Here is a 17,605-nt window from a genome sequence, read left to right on the forward strand (position 1 = left end):
TTTTTGTGTTGAGTTTCTGAGTCGGGTCACAACAGACCGACTGATTCGAGTCTGGGAGGCCCTGCCTGACCTGGCGGTTACACGGCTTACGGCTACATTCTGTTCAGTATGTTGATTTTTCTTTAAATATATTATAGAAATGTTTATTTAAAGGGGGAAAAAATGAAAACAATATTTCTAAAGGTAATACGTTTTTATTAACGATTAAAAATTGGGTTTTCGTCATTCCTTCTAAAATTGATAAATATGATTTTTTTCAATTGATTTATTTTGCATCCCTAATACACAGTAAACACCCAAATAACATTTGCTCTGGTTTTGCAGGAGGAAACCAGGCACAACCAGAAGTACATAAAGTTCTGCAGGAGGAAGCAGAAATAAAAGGTTCAGTTTTAATAAAAGCATATTTTCATCATGGGTTATGAAGTTTCAAAACAGCATTGAATATTATCAAAATTCTGACGTGGCGGTTAGCAAATAAAAATCTGGGTGTCTTTCAGAGCCTCAGTGTTACGGGGTGGTAAATGAGGACTAAAGTATTAAATGACACTTGGGAAGGGATTATTACAGCCTTATACAACAGCGTTATAAAAATAAAACTAATGGTCTGTTCGCCACGACTATTGTATCTATGAGTGTCTGTTCTGGAACGGATTCAGAGACAACTCTGTGGCTCCATCAGCACTTTCACTAAGGTCAAACATCCAGCTGTCACCCCGAAGTGGAACTCATCAACGCTTTGCATTCACAGAGATGGACACGATCCAAGACTGGGACAGAACTCTGTGGGCGTGACTCCACCTTTGGTGACCCGACACCAGCAGCGTCACACAGACGGCTCTGTGCAACTGCAGCTTCGGAGCTGCTGAAGTTCCTTCTTACAGCTGAAGAGGTAATTGATGGGAGGTGACATCATCCCGCCTGCATAAACAGAAAATGAAAAGATTTCAATAAGCAGCTGCATGCAAGAAGGAGACGTCAACTGGGGTATTTTGCTGACCATGTGCTCAATAACGCCTGATTTTATTATTTTTTTTCCAAAACTTCTTGAGAGGGAGGATTTGAAAACCTGCTTTCCCCACAAATTAAATGTACAACATTAATTTTTAGTTTTTGTGACTGAAAACCACAAAACATCCCACTGCATCAAGCATCATTTTGGAATTATGTTTGCTAAGTTTTTGCAGAATTTCACACAAATGTCATTTTACACGTTTCTTTTCGTATCTATTTGACTGTAAACAAGTCTGACAGTCAGACCCCATAGTGAGGTCCAAACATACTTGTTACAGCCTTAAATGTCACAATTTTCTTGAAATGAGTCATTTAAATAGTTATTTATTTTTTTATCCCAGGTGGAATTATAATGCAACATAAATGATGAAATTATGTTGCTTTATCTTAGTTGTGGGCTGAGTTTTAATCAAGATTTTATTGAAAACAAACAGGATTTCATGATCCAACACAGCTGAATGAAATGAATCATAATTCTCCAGAACATGAGTTCATGTTCTGGGGAAGTGTGTTCCAGAAGTGTGCTCCTGCAGAGACGCATAAACGTCAGGGGGACAGTGGTCTGCAAGTTTAATGCCTTTCCCTACTTCAACACACATCATTTCAATAGATAGCTGACATGCAATCATCTGAATGGGACGTTTTGAAACGTGCATGTTCGTGTGCCTTGAGGACCAGCGTTGGGGAGACACTGATTTAGAGATTTAAAGCGTCCGGTACTGCTGTGTCTTCGGTACCAGGATGAAAAACATCTTGGAACGCTTTGGCTTTAGGTAGTCACGTCAGTTGGCCCTGCGCACAGCAGTCGCCTCTAATTGGTCCAATCAGAGCGGTTGCTCCGCTCTGATTGGATCGTACTCGAAGCTCAACTGTCACCTATCCTCCTTTGTTTTTTTTAATGTGGGATTCCCCGACAGCGTGCTTCAGTCCGTTCAAAATATTTTGGAAGTTGTCTGGGTGGATTGAAGGCTTTCCCCTGAGAAAGACATTGAGTCAACATCTCTGAGCAGTGGTCGCACCGCGGCTGTGTGGTAAAGACTATCTGCTCGCAACATGACAGTTCGTTTTAGCCCGACTTCGTATTTGGCCGTTGGGAAGTTTTGTAGCAGTTTAAGCTAGCTGTCGGAAAAGTCGTCTAGCAAACGTAGCTAGCCCCGCATGCTAACACGAATACTGCGATAAATGTAAAACGAAATGTAGACTCTGCTGAATGTTGTGTGCAGTAAGCGTCTATTTGATCTTTACATGGATATTGTTCTTTAGCCTACAGATTATTTTGAGTGTGTAAACTGTCGTTTTATCGACTTCCTGTGCTAGCCTCATTAAAGGAAAGCTAACCTCAGTCTTTTTAAAAAGATGTGCAATGGGTCATGTTTTTATGCTGCCGAGAGCTGTAGGTTTCATTGAAAACTGAATTGTGGGAATGAAAAATGACATTTAGAGACGTTTAGTTGCGGTTTAGTTAGCTTCATTGTTGCGGCTTTGAGGCCTACCTATTTTGAACTCTTTGTGATTGGGAATAAATTAGGGCTAAAGCCGAACTGTCGAAGTGTTTTATTCTTACCAGCACTCTTTCAAACAATCTTTCTGTTTTTTGTTTACAAAACTGAAAAGTACTACGTCTTTTTTATTATTATTATTATCAAGGTGCACTTGAAACAGATCAATAACTAGGTGGCTCTTGTCGAGTGCAGAGTTGCTTCAATTTGTCCCTTTTTAAATTTTAGCTATAATTACAGTCTTTACTGTTAATTAGAATAATTATTTAAAATGTTTGTTAGTGGAAATGATAAATGCATATATTGCCATTTAACTGCTCCCAACTTTTGTGTGAACCAGATTTTTATACAACACTGTTAAAATATTTAATGTTAGATTTTTTTTTCTTTTTTTAAATGTGAATATTGCTTTTAGCATTACTGTGAAACTGTAACAAAACTGGTAAAGTATAGACTTGTCATTTTGATTGGAGCGCTGCACACCTCATTATCAGATTAAGTGTCTTCCTCTTTATCTCCTCCTTTGCCGTCACAGTGAAAGAGAGAATGGAGGACATGGACTACAGCCTCCCTCTGAGTCAGGACACCTTCCACGACTTGTGGAACAACGTGTAAATATCATTTTCACGCTACATTGCAATTTAACAGGATGTTTACTTGATTACAGTTGAACTAATCTTTGTACGTTTGCTTTTTCAGGGTTTTGTCCACGGACAGTGGCACTCTGGGCCCAGCCTCATTGGTAAGCATGCGAAGAAAGTAAAGATTAAACTTATCAAACTAAATGAAGAGGATATAGTTTGATTCAGCCTTTCTTTGTGGTAATTATGTTTTTCATTTTGGTTTTTAAAAGGACCCAAATATGGTGTTTTGGGAGAATCCTGAGGCTATACCAGAGACCAAATTTCTTCAGGCTGCACCAATGGTTCCTGCTGTTTCAAATTATGCTGGAGAACATGGGTTCAGCTTGTCATTTAATGACGCCGGCACTGCTAAGAGCGTCACCTCCACTGTAAGTTGCTCATCATATCTTTTCCACATTTTAATCTCTTTGAATCTTAACTGTACAAACCCGCCATAATGTTTGTAACCTAAAAATATTAACCAAGTTTGACTAAATTTGTGATAAAAGACAATGTCTGCTGAAAAACTGTTTTGTTTTGTTTTGTTTTTCCTGTAACTAAAGATGAGGAGCAGAAATGAGCCTCAAATCTGAAACAAAGGAGCTTTTCCATAGCACCACATTTCTGTGTATCGTTCCTTCCCTCCACAAAATGTCTTCAAAGCTTAAATTACCCCGTTTTAATTTAGTAAATAAAAATTCACCTGTCAGGAAAAAAGCTTTAATTTAAAGCATTTTTTATCTAGTGCCACAAACCTTTTAAAACTTTGTAAATTAACAGCGAAGAAAAATTCTTACCTTGATTCCGCATCACAAGTTCATTCTTTCGAATCTCTTGCGGTGGCATTCAGGCAGGGTCTCGTTCATTGTGGCGATTCGCTAAAGTTTAAGGGTCGGAGGTCGTCGCTGCCCCGAAAGAACCAATGGCGTTCGTGTTTCCTCGCTGACTCACTCATGTTCTGACTCACGGTTGGTCGGTTCGGCTGAAGTTAGGGTGGCCTGGACCGGACCTCCCGCCCCCTGGGACCGCTACTCTGCTACTCTGAGCTGAGAGGAGCAGCTCGGCTGCCATGCACAGCTCTGACATGACGGTACATGTTCCTGCAGACGCGTCCCTCAGAACAGAAAGGCTTAAAAGTAGATGAGGTAGAAGTTTGATTTATCTTTTGGTGAGAGAGGTGGAACGATTCTCTGATTGTCTTTGGAACCAAACATTAGTGAACAGTTTTGGGTAGAATTTGCTAAGATTGTAAAGTTTTTAGTAAGCAGCACCACTGATGGGAATGCCTGTGTCTGTCTCTCCAGTTCTCTGAAAAGCTTGGGAAACTATTCTGCCAGCTGGCTAAAACCACACCGATTGGGATTTTGGTGAAGGAGGAACCTCCGGCGGACGCCATCATCAGAGCAACGGCCGTGTATAAAAAGACTGAGCATGTGGCAGAAGTCGTCAAGAGGTGCCCACACCACCAAAGTGAAGACTGTAAGGAGCTTTTTATCCCCTTTAAAGAGTTGTATTTGTTTTGTGATGCACAGGTGAAAATATTCAGCTTTTTACCTGCAATCTTCTTCTCAGCGTCCGACAACAAGAGCCATCTGATCCGAGTGGAGGGCAGCCAGCTGGCCCAGTACTTTGAGGATCCGTTCACCAAAAGGCAGAGCGTGACCGTGCCTTACGAACGCCCACAGGTATCCCCGAGAGAACCACTCCACACTTTGTGCATTACTTTAATGGGAGATTTTATTAAATGTCTAAAATAATTGTAATTTAGAAGTCATAATCAGATGTCTAAACTGAAAAATGGATTTTAGTTATTTACAATCCTCTGGAAAATTGACTAAATCCAATTTGTCCAGGACCTCAGAAAAAGAGCCAACATTAATAAATTATTTAGAAAGTTTTAAGCTTTTAATTAAACAGGCAGGATTTTTATTTTTAAATGTAGAATATCAAAGCTTCAGAAACAGATTCAGTTCAACATCAGTGCATGTAGGAATATTTGACTATATGAGAGAACTTTGATCCATGTAAGTAAAGGAAAATTGCGATGCTACAATTAGTCATTTAGTAAATCAGTGTTTCTCAACATATAATGTTGTCTGTCTGAAGAGTCCAGGACGTTTCCATACGTACGGTTTTCTTGTTTCAGCTGGGATCTGAGACGACCACCATCCTGCTGAGCTTCATGTGCAACAGCTCCTGCATGGGAGGCATGAACCGGAGGCCCATCCTCACCATCCTGACCCTGGAGACCACAGAGTGAGTCGTCGTCTTCGTCTGCACTAAAAATGTTAGTTGTAGTGGTTTGGGACTTGTGTTATCAAAGCTGATGAATTGAATTCACATTTCTCTTTCAGCTTTGGATGCATTTTTTAGTTTTTTAAAGCCTTTTTCCTCTTGGTCTTGTTCGACGTTAGGGGGGAGGTTTTGGGCAGGCGGTGCTTCGAGGTCCGTGTCTGTGCCTGTCCAGGCAGGGACCGCAGGACGGAGGAAGAAAACCTGGAGAAAAACGGGACCAAGCAGACAAAGAAAAGAAGTACGCTTTTAAGTTGTTTTTACATGTATGGATAGCAGGTTACAGTTTTGCTCTGTCACTTATGAGTATTCTTCATTTAAGAGAGCACTCCTGCTCCAAATACTTCCACTGCTAAAAAGTCCAAGTCTGCCTCCAGTGGAGAGGATGATGACAAGGAGATTTACACTCTCTCAGTAAGGCCTGTTTCTGCAACTGGATGACATCACAGTATCAGGATGGTTAAAGTGACCTTTTCACCTTCTAACTTTGTTCCAGATTCGGGGCCGTAATCGTTATCTCTGGTTCAAGAACCTCAACGATGGCCTGGAACTGATGGATAAAATGGGGTAAGGAAAGTCCCGTCGATTACACCCTGAAACCACCTTTGGACTTTGGTTACATCAGTTACGATGAAGCTTATGAGATTTTTCCTTCAGGTCAGGATTTCAGTCACAGTTGAGAAAAGAGGCAAAACGAGCACCACACAGAATCGTTTAACATAAATGGATAAATTAAAGTTAGTTTTTGTTTAAAAAGGACACAAACTGAGTTACTCAGAAAGTAACCTTTCCAATTATTTGTCTTGAATATCTAGAATATTATGAAAAATGCTGAAAAAATCTCTACATTTGTGTTGGGAAGTTTAGAAATGGAAACCTGTATATTTAGTCGATGTTCCTAAAACAGAAACTAGAGGCTGATGTGCTGAAATGTGTCAGGAATAACCTGAACTCTGTAGATCAGGTTTCCAGTCCTAAAGCTCTAAACTATCCTGCAGTTTTTAGATTCTTCTCTTTCTCCACCATTTGAATCAACTCACTAGAGGAGGTACTGGAGAGTTAAGAGGACTGGGGTATCCTTGATGTAAATAACTATTGCATGAAGATGAGAAGCAGATATCTTAATCAGTGTTAAATTAAATGTCCTTTCTTTTCCCTGTAGGCCCAAGGTAAAACCGGAGATTCCTGCGCCCTCCAGTGGGAAGAGGCTGCTGAAGGGGGGAAGCGACAGCGACTAGTTTACTCTTTCATTTCTTCTGATTTCTATTTTTATATTCTCCATTATTCATTTACATTTGTAATGGCATTATGTTTCCAATAAATGTAGTAATTTGTCCTTTTTTTTCTATATTTTTGCAATTGATTTGTCATCATGTAAAGTAATTGCTTAGTTACCGTTAATAATGTTGAATTAAGTATTGGCCAGTTTCGAGCCAAATAAAGCTCTCCAGTTCATGGTGTTAAAAGGATTTTTTTAACTTACTAAGCTGTATCTTTGTATTTCCTTAGTTTAAATATTAGATGATTTCAGTGGATTAGCATTGGGGGTTTATTTTTGGGAACATTTTTTTTTTTTTTTTTTTTTTAAGCAGTATTGGTAGAAGAGGGGCTGACTGGATCACCCCCAACACTTGAGCCTTTTTATATAAAGCTGAATGAACTTTACCAAAAAGCTGTGGCCCTGTTTTGAAAGCTAATTTGACCTTGAATAACTGACTCAGTTTTCCTGTCACCTACTGTATTCAAAATGTGCATTGAGTCGCATCCTTACAGCAGTAAAGTTGATTATTGTTTCCACCTTTGAACCAGTTGAACCACTTTAAGGCACTTTGGCTTGATGTGACCAATCACTGACTAAATGACCACTCTGAACGTAAACACTGCCAGAGGACATTTACAGGCATTTCTGTAACGTTGTAGTTTAGCGAAAGGCTTCGGTTTCCTTTTGTATTCTTTCATTTTCTTGTATTTTGTACTGACTTAATGTTTTATACTCGAGCTTTGAGCTGAAATAAACATATTCCGTCTCAATGGCTTCTTGTGTTCTGTCCATGCAGATATTTGAATAATTTGCGTGTTTGGAATATGGATGCAAAGCAGCTGCATCTAATGGTGTATTTTAGGTGAATGGAGCCTTGTGATGAACGTCATGAGTGATGTTTACCTGTTAGCCATTTTGTTTTATCACTCATTCGTCTTTGTTCTGAGTGAGGAGAAACAGCGAACCGAGGCAAATCAGCAGCATTTGGTGCTTTTTTTTCCTTTCTTTCTATGCATTTATATCATTTTTTAATGTACTAGTGTGTTTTGGTCTAAATTCAACGAGACGCCACCATGGGGAACTTGACGCTCCTACATAAACTGTGTATTTCTGTTTGTTTGGGTGAGTGCCATTTGTTTTTAGGCTTTTCATTATGATTAATCTGCCGATTATGATTCTAGCAGCCTGTAAGTGAACCAGGGAGTTAAAACTGGTTTATTTCTCATTTTCTGCTTCAAAAATAGTTTTTATTAAGATTTGTTGCATTTTGAAGTGACGTATTTCAATCTTGGAATTATCTGTTGTTCACCTTTCAGCTTGAATTCAGTATGGACATTTAAAATCTAAAATAATTCTTGAGTAACAAATAGATTTTTCCTGGTCATGTAAACATCTGTCCATGACTAAATCAGGCTTTTGTCTCAGGTCTTCTGCTGATGTACACGGCTGCAGAGAGACAGTACTTCATTAGTCCACACAACGCCAGCTGGGCTGACGCCAGGAACCACTGCCAGGTACGAACGCACCTGAGATCCCCTCCAGAAACTTTCTGAAGCGTCCAGCTGGACGCACCGAAAGGGAACAGATGATCAGGGCAATTAAAAGGTTTTGTGTTTAAATCCAGCACCATATGAATACAAAAACTAGTTTTTCTGGGTGAAAAATTGTGATCAATAATGTTGCTTTGGGACTAATTTCAAGTTATGTAACCACAAGTAAAGATGAGGTCACTCATCTTGACTCACAAAGATGATCAAGCTTTCACTTCTAGCAGATATTTAACTCTGGAACTGGAAGACATTTTAAATATCCAAAATAAAACTGAATTGAATGTTTAAAAACAAAAATGATCCTTCAAAACGGAGCCAGTTGAGACCAATGCAGCAGACTGACACCTGTCTTCATTCAGTGTTCGGTAGAAAAAGAGGAAAAACAATCATGGAAATTATTTGATTAATTGATTTATTGCTAACAGTGACAGGCTTACTAATAGTTGTCCTGAGGTTGTTTTTACTTTAATGTCAGAATTGGAAAGCAGATCTTTCTAATTTTGTACTTGAGAAAACAAATGTCTTTTCTTCAAGAATTTTTAAAGCAATGTGTGCAAAATACAGATGTTTTTTTTTGTTTTTTTTAAAAGATAAAAATAAAGATACTAACATGCACTCTTTAAAAGACAAACCTTTACTTCCTCATTGCTCAGAGCTTCACCACACCGGACTTCATTACGGGTTTAAGACGGGAACATTTTTATGAAAGAGGCTTTAAGGTCAGACATCCGTTACAACCTATAAGCTGACAGAAGAAGCTTCGGTAAGCAAATAGGAAAATGTTTCTGCTTTAACGTATAAAACATCATCAGTTCAGGGAAATGAAGTTTGAGAAGACTTGAATTTTAATTTTAAAACTTCAGACATTTGCCAAAATCCTGATTGGTTTGTCGTTAACCTTCAGCGGGTTCATGTTAATACATTTAGATGTAACTGCCCTTTAAAAAAACATCCTTTTAATGTATTTTTTAAATTTATTTTTTTATGCTCCCTGGCTGTCACGCATTCTTTGAAAATTATTGCATATGATTTGCATTTAAATTCGACTGGAGCCCACATGTAACTCAGTTATCAACTCAACCTCAATACAGCCAAAGAGCATCTCCTATATTTTCATTTTAAACAAGAGTTTAGTGCAAACATTTGAATTTACTAGGGCTTATTCGTTGTTTGCCGAGATGCTATGGTTTTTGTCGCCATCAACAGTCTCTGTAGGATGCAAAGTCTCACTTGGACTCCATTCTTGGGATGCAATCTTTAGCCTTCAATGTTATTGAGAACACAGTTAGTGATGTCTTCCATGTCTGCCCAGGTCTGCTTTAAAGAGATGGTGACTCTCACTCCACAAAACGTCCACGTCATCGCCAGAATAATCAACTCCACCCACTGGATTGGCCTTCGCAAGTACATAAACTACAATGACACCTACAACGAAACCGACGACTATGACTACGACTCGGACTACGACGACTACAACTCCACCAACTCCACCAACACCTCGTCCAAAAGCTTCGGGACGCCCTGGACACTGTGGGCCAACGGGGACCCACTCGTCTTCCAGAACTGGTACCCCGGCTTCCCATTGTTTAAATCCCCGCTGCCAAAAATAGACTGCTGCAGCTGCTCCTGCACCTGCCCGGCACCCCCCAGGACGACCACGACCCCCACGCCCACCACCACCGGGTCGATAACGGTCTCTGCTGACCCTGAAAGCTCCAGCAGAAACTCAACAGAACCGAACATCACAGTGACCGACGTCTATGAAAACATGACCGACTCTACCAGTTTTTATGACGTTGACACCGAGGAGGACATGTTGATGAACGCCACAGAAGGGGCCAACTTCACAGAAGGGGCCAACTTAAGAGGAGCCAAAGTCACCCAGGCGTGGGGACCCACCACAGCTCACGTAGATCACACCACAGATTCGCCGTGGACGACCACACCGCAGAGGCCGATACTTTCAACGTGCGACCGATCGCCCATGCTGCCTCCCGTCATACCAGAGAATAATAAAAACTACATCGAGAATTCGTGCGTGGTCATACTGGCCTTTGGGCCTTGGGTTGAGAGAGAGTGCTTTGAAGAGCTGCCTTTCATTTGCTATGAAGGTACAACAGCTTCAGCAGTTACTGGGAAAACTGGAGGCCACAGCAGTTACCAATGTTGGCAGAATAAAGAAAATTCTTCTGTATTTTACTGGTAAAATCTTCTGGTGTTTCACCAGAAGATTGACTGGTAACCGATGAAGAAGAAATTGATAAAGTAATTGAGTAGACGCAAGAAACGGCCCAAACAAACTGGTTTGTTGACCAGTTTGTTGACCAGTAAGCAAAGTGAGAACATGTCCATCTATCTGTCAGGTCTTCTTTGTGAAAGAATTTCTCCATTAGTGGAGCCCCTACTTTGGGTTCAACTAGTTCAAGATTTTGTTTGAACTCAAACGAACTTCCACTTTAGAGCTGTGGTCTCCATGTTTTCCAGTTACCGTTCCACATGTTTTCCCTAAATCTACCGGTTTCAGTTCACCCTGTTCTTGCCCTCAGACCGCTTCATGGGGGCCGTCACCGTCTCCAACATCACATCCTCGTCCGCAGCTCTGCAGTGGGATCAGGGGCCCGGTGACATCAGCCACTATCGCTTCGAGGCGTTTTCCCTGCAAGATTCCTGGAACATCACCAAGGACATGCATAATTTGAACTACACACTCGACAAGCTCACCCCAGGAACCGGCTACAAGATCACAGTGTTTGCAGTGAAGTGTGGAAGGGACCTCAATCCACTCAACGGCTCCTTCTACACCAGTAAGTTGTTGATTATTGTGATTAATAGATAAGTTGTCGAGTCTGGATCTTGAGTACAAATTGTTTCAGATCATCAAATAACTAGTATGAGGCTAGGATACCCTGAGTAAACAGAAAAAAAAACAGATGGTGATGTCATTTAGGAGTTTAGTTTATGCAGAAAAATAAACAATAATTATTTTAATATTTTAAAGCCACCTTTTAGGCACATAATGTGGATTTGTCTCCTCTTAATGAAGCAAAACATGTCTGTTTTTATTTTGCTGCCACTCCTACATGTTGTAAAGCCACTGCGGTGTACACTGTCACTGTTCTGCAAAGCAAAGACGAGGCGCCTCAGAGTTCAGCTGATGCACCTGTAACGTGACTAAAACAAAAGACAACCTGGAAAAAAAACCCAAAAAAACTAAACTGTTTTCTCCTTCCAGTACCTGGAGAGGTCAAGAACCTCAGTGTGACCAATTTCACAGAAACCACCGTCAGTCTGAGCTGGAAGAAACCCGACGGGAACTATGGCTTCTTCCAAGTTCTCGCTTTGTCAGCTTTCGGAGATGAAAAGCACAACAAGTCTGTGACGAAAGAAGACCTGGTGTTTGACGGCTTGACGCAGGGAACGCCGTACACTTTCATTTTCACCACAGGAGTCGACGACAGGTCCATGTGGAGTCAGAACATCAGCATCTCAAATTGCACCCGTGAGTTTACAGCCGCACTGTTCCGAGGGGGAAATGAGCAAGAACGTTCCAGCTCCTCGTTTCCTTCAGACGCTATCTGACATTCAAATCTGAAAAGGCAAATTCTGTCCACATTTCATGCGGACCATGTCGCCCGCCTGCTTCTATTTGGTTTCGTCTTTGGCGAACACAAAGACAATCTTTGTCCGTTTCATAACAGGCCGCTGTCTCTCTTTCAGGGCCCGGCGAAGTGTCCAACCTGAGAGCTTTAGAAAACAAGGACACAAGCTTAACTCTCCAGTGGGATCCCCCGAAGGGAAATTACACAAACTTTGAAGTGGTGGCCAGGAATGAAAGCGGGTTCGTCCCCATTATGTTCCTATATCAAGTTTATTTCTCTGTTCACCAAACTCTACAAATTGCTGCTTTCATGTTCTTGTCCGTTGTGCTTTTCAACACAAAAGGAGCACAACGATTAATATCTGTGAGCTCGTTGTTTCAGGACAGTCTTTGACTCTTATGTGTGTTGCCTGGTCACAGGGAGCTGGACGTTGACGTGACACATCCAGGAAAACTTTCGGACAAACCATATAATGTGACGGTGTCCAAACTGCAAGACAGCACAAAGTTTTCTTTTTCTGTGAAAGTCTTGGGCATTTGTGGCCCCAAGGGAAAAACCGTAAACATCACTGCACACACCGGTAACTGATTAATTTATTTAGAGACTCTTTACGGCAAATTCTGTTGCATTAACTTGACTTCTTCACTTATAAACAGCTCCACGATCGGTCTCAGGGTTGAACTTGACAGCAGATGCCACCACCATTAACGCCATCTGGGACTTCACCCCAAATCCTGGAAGTCCTGTAAACTTCATAGCCAAGCTTTTCTTGAATGGCAAACAGGAGGAATTAAAAAACACATTGGATAAAAAAGTGTCATTTTATAACCTGAAAACTGCCACCAAGTACGAAGTGAAGGTCTTTGCAGTTCTGAATGATCTGGAGAGCAATGAAACTAAAAGCTCCATTTTCACCTGTGAGTTTGATTTGATTCGATCATTACTAAACACAGACTGCATGCTCAGAAAACGGCTCTACATTTTGTTCTAACATGTTTTTAAAGGGATGTAAGTAACCTTTTCTTTCTGCCTTCAGTGCCGTCGCCTCCCACTGGAGCTAAAGAACGCAGCAGAACAAAATATTCCCTCACCTTTGAGTGGAATCCCCCACATAACTCATCAGCAAATACCTATAACTGCACCCTCAACTCTACATTCTGGGACAACTTCATCAACCACACAGAAGTTCAAGACATCACCATATGCAGATTCACTGGCTTGAAGTCAGGAAGCACATACGACTTTAATGTGTACACTCTGAGTGATGGTAAGAAGAGTACGTCAACAAGCTGCAAAGGGACAACAGGTGAGAAAATATGCAGTGCCTTGATGAACCGCATGGACTCGCTCAGCTTTTGTCACGTTTTAACTTCAAGGTATTTTCAGATTTTCTATGATTGATGAATCCAAAGAACAACATGACTGTCAGCCTGAAGGATGGTAGACGAGGGTCATATCTGGGTTTTCCTTTTGGACCTGTTACCACTAATCAGGATGGACTGATTAGTTAAAGTCCCAGCCCTCCGATGGTGTTAATCTACATGAGATGTATTATATTGCCAAAAGTATTCCCTCATTATTGATCCTTAGGATTCATTATATCAGTCCTTCCTTTCCAGCCATCACAAAACAAGCAGTAAATATGACATTTTGTCAAATGCCATCGTCATAAACACATCAGATATGTTGATCAGGGTTCCAGTTATTAGTAATCCAAGGGGTTTTAGCCTTATTTTAAAGAAACCAAGTGTTTCGGCTGTTTTGCAGTTTTCTGGACGTTTGTTCCAGGTTTGTGCTGCCGGGAAGCTGAAGATGCTTCTCCATGTTTGGTACTGGGGATGCAGAGCAAAGGAGTCAGGAAAGCTGATATAACAGCAGATGTTTCATGTGTTGTGGTGCTGAACTGTTCAGTGATTTATAAGCTATAAAGTATTTTAAAGTCTATTCTCTGAGCTACAGGGAGCCAACGTAGGGACGTTAGAATGGGGTCAGTATAGAGTATCTGCTCTATCCTCCTAGTTTTAGTCAGAACACGAACAGCAGATTGATTGATTTTTTTTTTTTTCGGCAGACCTGTGAAGATATCAATGCAACTAAAGACAAATGCAAGGATGAGATTCTGTAGGTCTCCAGAGTGATGTTGCAGCCGTCCTGGAAACCCACACTGTTGCTAAACTAATCTAAAAACCAACTAACCTCTGCTTGCTTTGTGCTTCAACTGACAGATTTTTTTTTAATGGCTCTCATTCCCAGTTGCTTCCACTTTGCTTTAACGCCACCAACAAATTCACTGAGTTTCTCAGTCTACCTGTCCAGCTGCTGGGATTTATACTCCTGAGGTCATGGAAGTGGTTGAAACACATAAAATAAATTATTAGGAGGCATCCAGTACTCTTGGCAATACTGTGAACTTTATGTTGTCCTTTTTCTTTTATTTAATCCACGTTCCTCCGACTCTTTACAATATGGCGTCATGGTCAGGAACACTAAAAGAGCAATGACGTGTTTGGCTGAGTGCTTGTGACTGGTGAACTTGGTGGCCAAACACTGACAGCGCGGCATTTGCAAACTGTACACTCATGCAAATTGTTGGCATGAATGAGAGTCTGTCTTTGTGTTCGGTTTCCTGCTTCTGCTTCTCACCGTCTCCATTTGTCCTGCAGTTGAAGATCCAGTGGAAATCAGCCTGTCGATGCTCTGTTCTTCAGAGGAGCCTCTGTACTGTGATAAAAACGAAACAAGGAAGGCTGTATTTGGCAAGGTAGGTCAGCCAACCTTTGTGCTGGTGAGCTGAAGTCTAGCTTCTACCCAGGTTTGTTGAATGTCTGGTAAATGTTAACCTTTGTTGTCTGTTGCAGCTTGAAGAACATTTCAAGAATAACCTGAATGAAAAAGTTTATTATAAAGTTGCGGAAATTCCTCCATCAACTTAGTTGTAAAAAGACACTATTTGGTATATAATGATGGTAAGAGAACATTTAATCAAGTGTTGTAACATTTGGAGGCATTGGAAAATAATATCTGATTCACTTGCCAACTTTTAAAATACCAACTCAGAAAAGTTTACTTTATATAATAACACTGATAAAGCATAAGACCCCAATACTCTTTCACAGTTTCTATTGCTGTTACAACAGATGAGGCATTCAGGTCCATGTGTACAGAAATCTGAATTTGGAACGCCAAACACTTTATTATTACCTGAAAATTTAGGAAAAAGTTCAAAAGTTTTTTGTTTTTTTACAACCAAGCTGTGATCCTTTTCCTTTTTGCACATTTCCTTATCAAACATCAATTTGTTTATCTATTATCAATTCACAACAAATTGAATATTTTGACATCTTACAAGAAAAAGAACCAAATTCCTGTGCAGTGCCTTTAAAGCATTCACCCTTGTGCATGATAAATGGTTTTCCTGGAATGCTACAGTGTGTGTGTGTCTACATTGAGCAGCGTGTACACAGGATTGATTGACAGCGATTGGTTTGCTGCAGTACTGGTTCCCGTAAATCTATCAAGCTGAAAATCTGGTGGATTTCAGATCAGGTTCTCGGTGCATCTTCAAACCCAAAGTGATACCAGGAACGATTTGGTTTTGGGATTTTTCAAACTCTTTTCACTTTGTTGAATGAATATTGCTGAAAACGTATAGATATTGTTGTCTCAGTTCATTAATTGTCTTTAAAACAAAATACACAAAAACTGAAACGTTGTTGCTAAATATTAATCCTAAAATCATATTTTTATCTGAAGATTAACTAACACTTCTTTGAGTCACAATTGAATATCATCACAGCTGTTCATTTTTATATATGTATCCACCAGAGGGCGCTATTTAATATTCAACTTAAAGGAATTACGATAATGTAGGCTTTAGTGGGTTTATAGATAGATTTCTTTCTTTCTTTTTTTTTTTAAAATACATAACATACATGTAATTCTTCTTCAGAGCGTTTTTGGGTATGAAAATTTTATTATTTTCACAATGCAGAAAAATAATATTACTCTCATCTGAAGGTCTGATAAATATGTTGCAAATACTCTTATTAAATATGTAAAAGTTTTTCTAAAATATTTTAAATATTACCTGACATGTGAAATCAGCATTAGAATTTCACTGTGACACTTTGGAGTTGCCTTGAAATACTTAACAAAACATGCAGTCAGACGTTTTGGTTAAATTCCTCCGGCTGAAATGGCAGATCAATGCGTTTTCCAACAATTTAAAAATAAATAAATATTATAAAAATCTGAAAGGACACGAGATGCATTATCTTCAGTTCTCAGTGCTAATAAATAGAAATTGTGATATGTTGCCTTTTTATATGTTAACATTTTACCTGATTCAACTGCTGGTACACAATCTCTACACGTTTTTATTTTTCCCACAAAAATATTTTTTCATTCAGTCACAAGCCTGTTGATGTTATCATAGACGGAATTAAATTCTGAATTTTGCTGTCAATGTGACGTAAAAACAGAAAATGTACATAACTCTCTGCATTTATAAATTACAGGTAATAATGATTATTTTTAGGTCTGTTTTCTGCTGAACTTCAAATGTGAAATTAACATTTGCCTTGAGGAAAGAATGGCTGAGATTTGAAAGGAAAAAATGTTGCTTTGCTGACATCGCCAACATGATTACACTGTAAAAAATGTAGTATATTTATGTGAAAATGCAAATTGATGCTACCGTTTGTTGCTATTGTTGTCCTGAACCAGCCCAGCTTGACATTACTGTTGTGATAATCCAATAAATGTGTTTTCTGCTGATTAATCTGATTATGTTGGATTTGTGTCTTCCCTTAAACCCGTTCTATTGAGCCTGTTCTTCCTCTCTCTCCTGTATTCCAGCTCTGCTTTGATTTGTTGAACTGTTTCGTTTTTCTTACTTCTAATGCGCTTCTACAGCAGCATCATTTTCACTTTCATAAATTCCACATCATTGAGTGAGAGCGTTTTGTTTCTGTGTGAATACAATGAAAGCCAAAAAATATCTTGCGTTAATTCTCGATAGCTGGGGTAAACTGAGACACACCTGTAGATAAACTTGAAGGTAGCACCACAAACACACTGCTTCTTGGTGTGACATGATGGACAATGAAAAGAAATCAACTCTCAGGGAGGAAATTGTGGACCTTCCACAAGTCCAATGTGCACGCATGACTGCCATGGAACTGTGCCGCCATCTTGTTCAGAGAAGAGACGGATTCTGCATTCTGGAGATGACGTGGTTTTGTGCACAGAGGTGTGAAACAACAATGAAACCACGGTAAAATACCCTGGCAGTGCAGAGGATGCTGCTGATGTTGGTAACAGGATCCGGACCAACAGGGAAACAAGTTGTTTCTCCAAATACGTTAGTGCACTTGAAATGAGACAAAAGAAACTCGCAAGTAACTTTTCAGCAACACCATGGTTTTAATTTTTGATTATAGAGAAAAAACAAACAAACAAGTTCTACTTGCAGATTTTTCTTTCACTTGCACTACAAGCGAGTGGTTTGACAGAGGAACTGGTCTTTTTTTTTAAATCAATATTCAAGAATTATTGACTTAAAACAGTTTCTTGTGATGCTGAAAACTTTGTTGTACATTAGTTTTGCTTCACTTCAAGTGTGCGAAAATATTTGCACCAGAAGCTAGACCATAAATACTAGACCACAGTTGGATATTTGTGTTCCCTGAAACCCATTTCATCTCTTCTTTTCTAAAACCAGTCCAAGTTTAGTTTGGACTAAAAACTGAATGTTGCTCCTGCAGCT

General features: G+C 39.8%; 2 protein-coding genes across 2 annotated transcripts; both read left to right on the top strand.

The window, feature by feature from the left end:
- The first annotated feature begins 1,895 nt into the window (after positions 1-1,895).
- On the top strand, positions 1,896-7,459 carry tp53 (tumor protein p53). Its single transcript, XM_055024455.1, has 11 exons — positions 1,896-2,045; positions 3,049-3,124; positions 3,213-3,255; positions 3,367-3,525; positions 4,441-4,615; positions 4,709-4,821; positions 5,283-5,392; positions 5,551-5,669; positions 5,751-5,842; positions 5,925-5,995; positions 6,591-7,459. Exons 2-11 carry the CDS (start codon positions 3,060-3,062, stop codon positions 6,664-6,666), a joined length of 1,023 nt encoding a protein of 340 aa, XP_054880430.1. The 5' UTR covers positions 1,896-2,045; positions 3,049-3,059; the 3' UTR covers positions 6,667-7,459.
- Positions 7,460-7,648: 189 nt separating this feature from the next.
- On the top strand, positions 7,649-16,618 carry LOC129354905 (receptor-type tyrosine-protein phosphatase H-like). Its single transcript, XM_055024456.1, has 11 exons — positions 7,649-7,811; positions 8,115-8,203; positions 9,552-10,350; positions 10,786-11,043; positions 11,472-11,738; positions 11,957-12,077; positions 12,258-12,418; positions 12,495-12,755; positions 12,875-13,144; positions 14,502-14,599; positions 14,697-16,618. The coding sequence occupies exons 1-11, from the start codon at positions 7,763-7,765 to the stop codon at positions 14,769-14,771; spliced, it is 2,448 nt and encodes an 815-aa protein (XP_054880431.1). The 5' UTR covers positions 7,649-7,762; the 3' UTR covers positions 14,772-16,618.
- The last annotated feature ends 987 nt before the right edge of the window (positions 16,619-17,605 follow it).

This window comes from Poeciliopsis prolifica, unplaced genomic scaffold (assembly GCF_027474105.1).
Source record: "Poeciliopsis prolifica strain line A6 unplaced genomic scaffold, Auburn_PproV2 SCAFFOLD120, whole genome shotgun sequence".
Taxonomy (NCBI): Eukaryota; Metazoa; Chordata; class Actinopteri; order Cyprinodontiformes; family Poeciliidae; genus Poeciliopsis; species Poeciliopsis prolifica.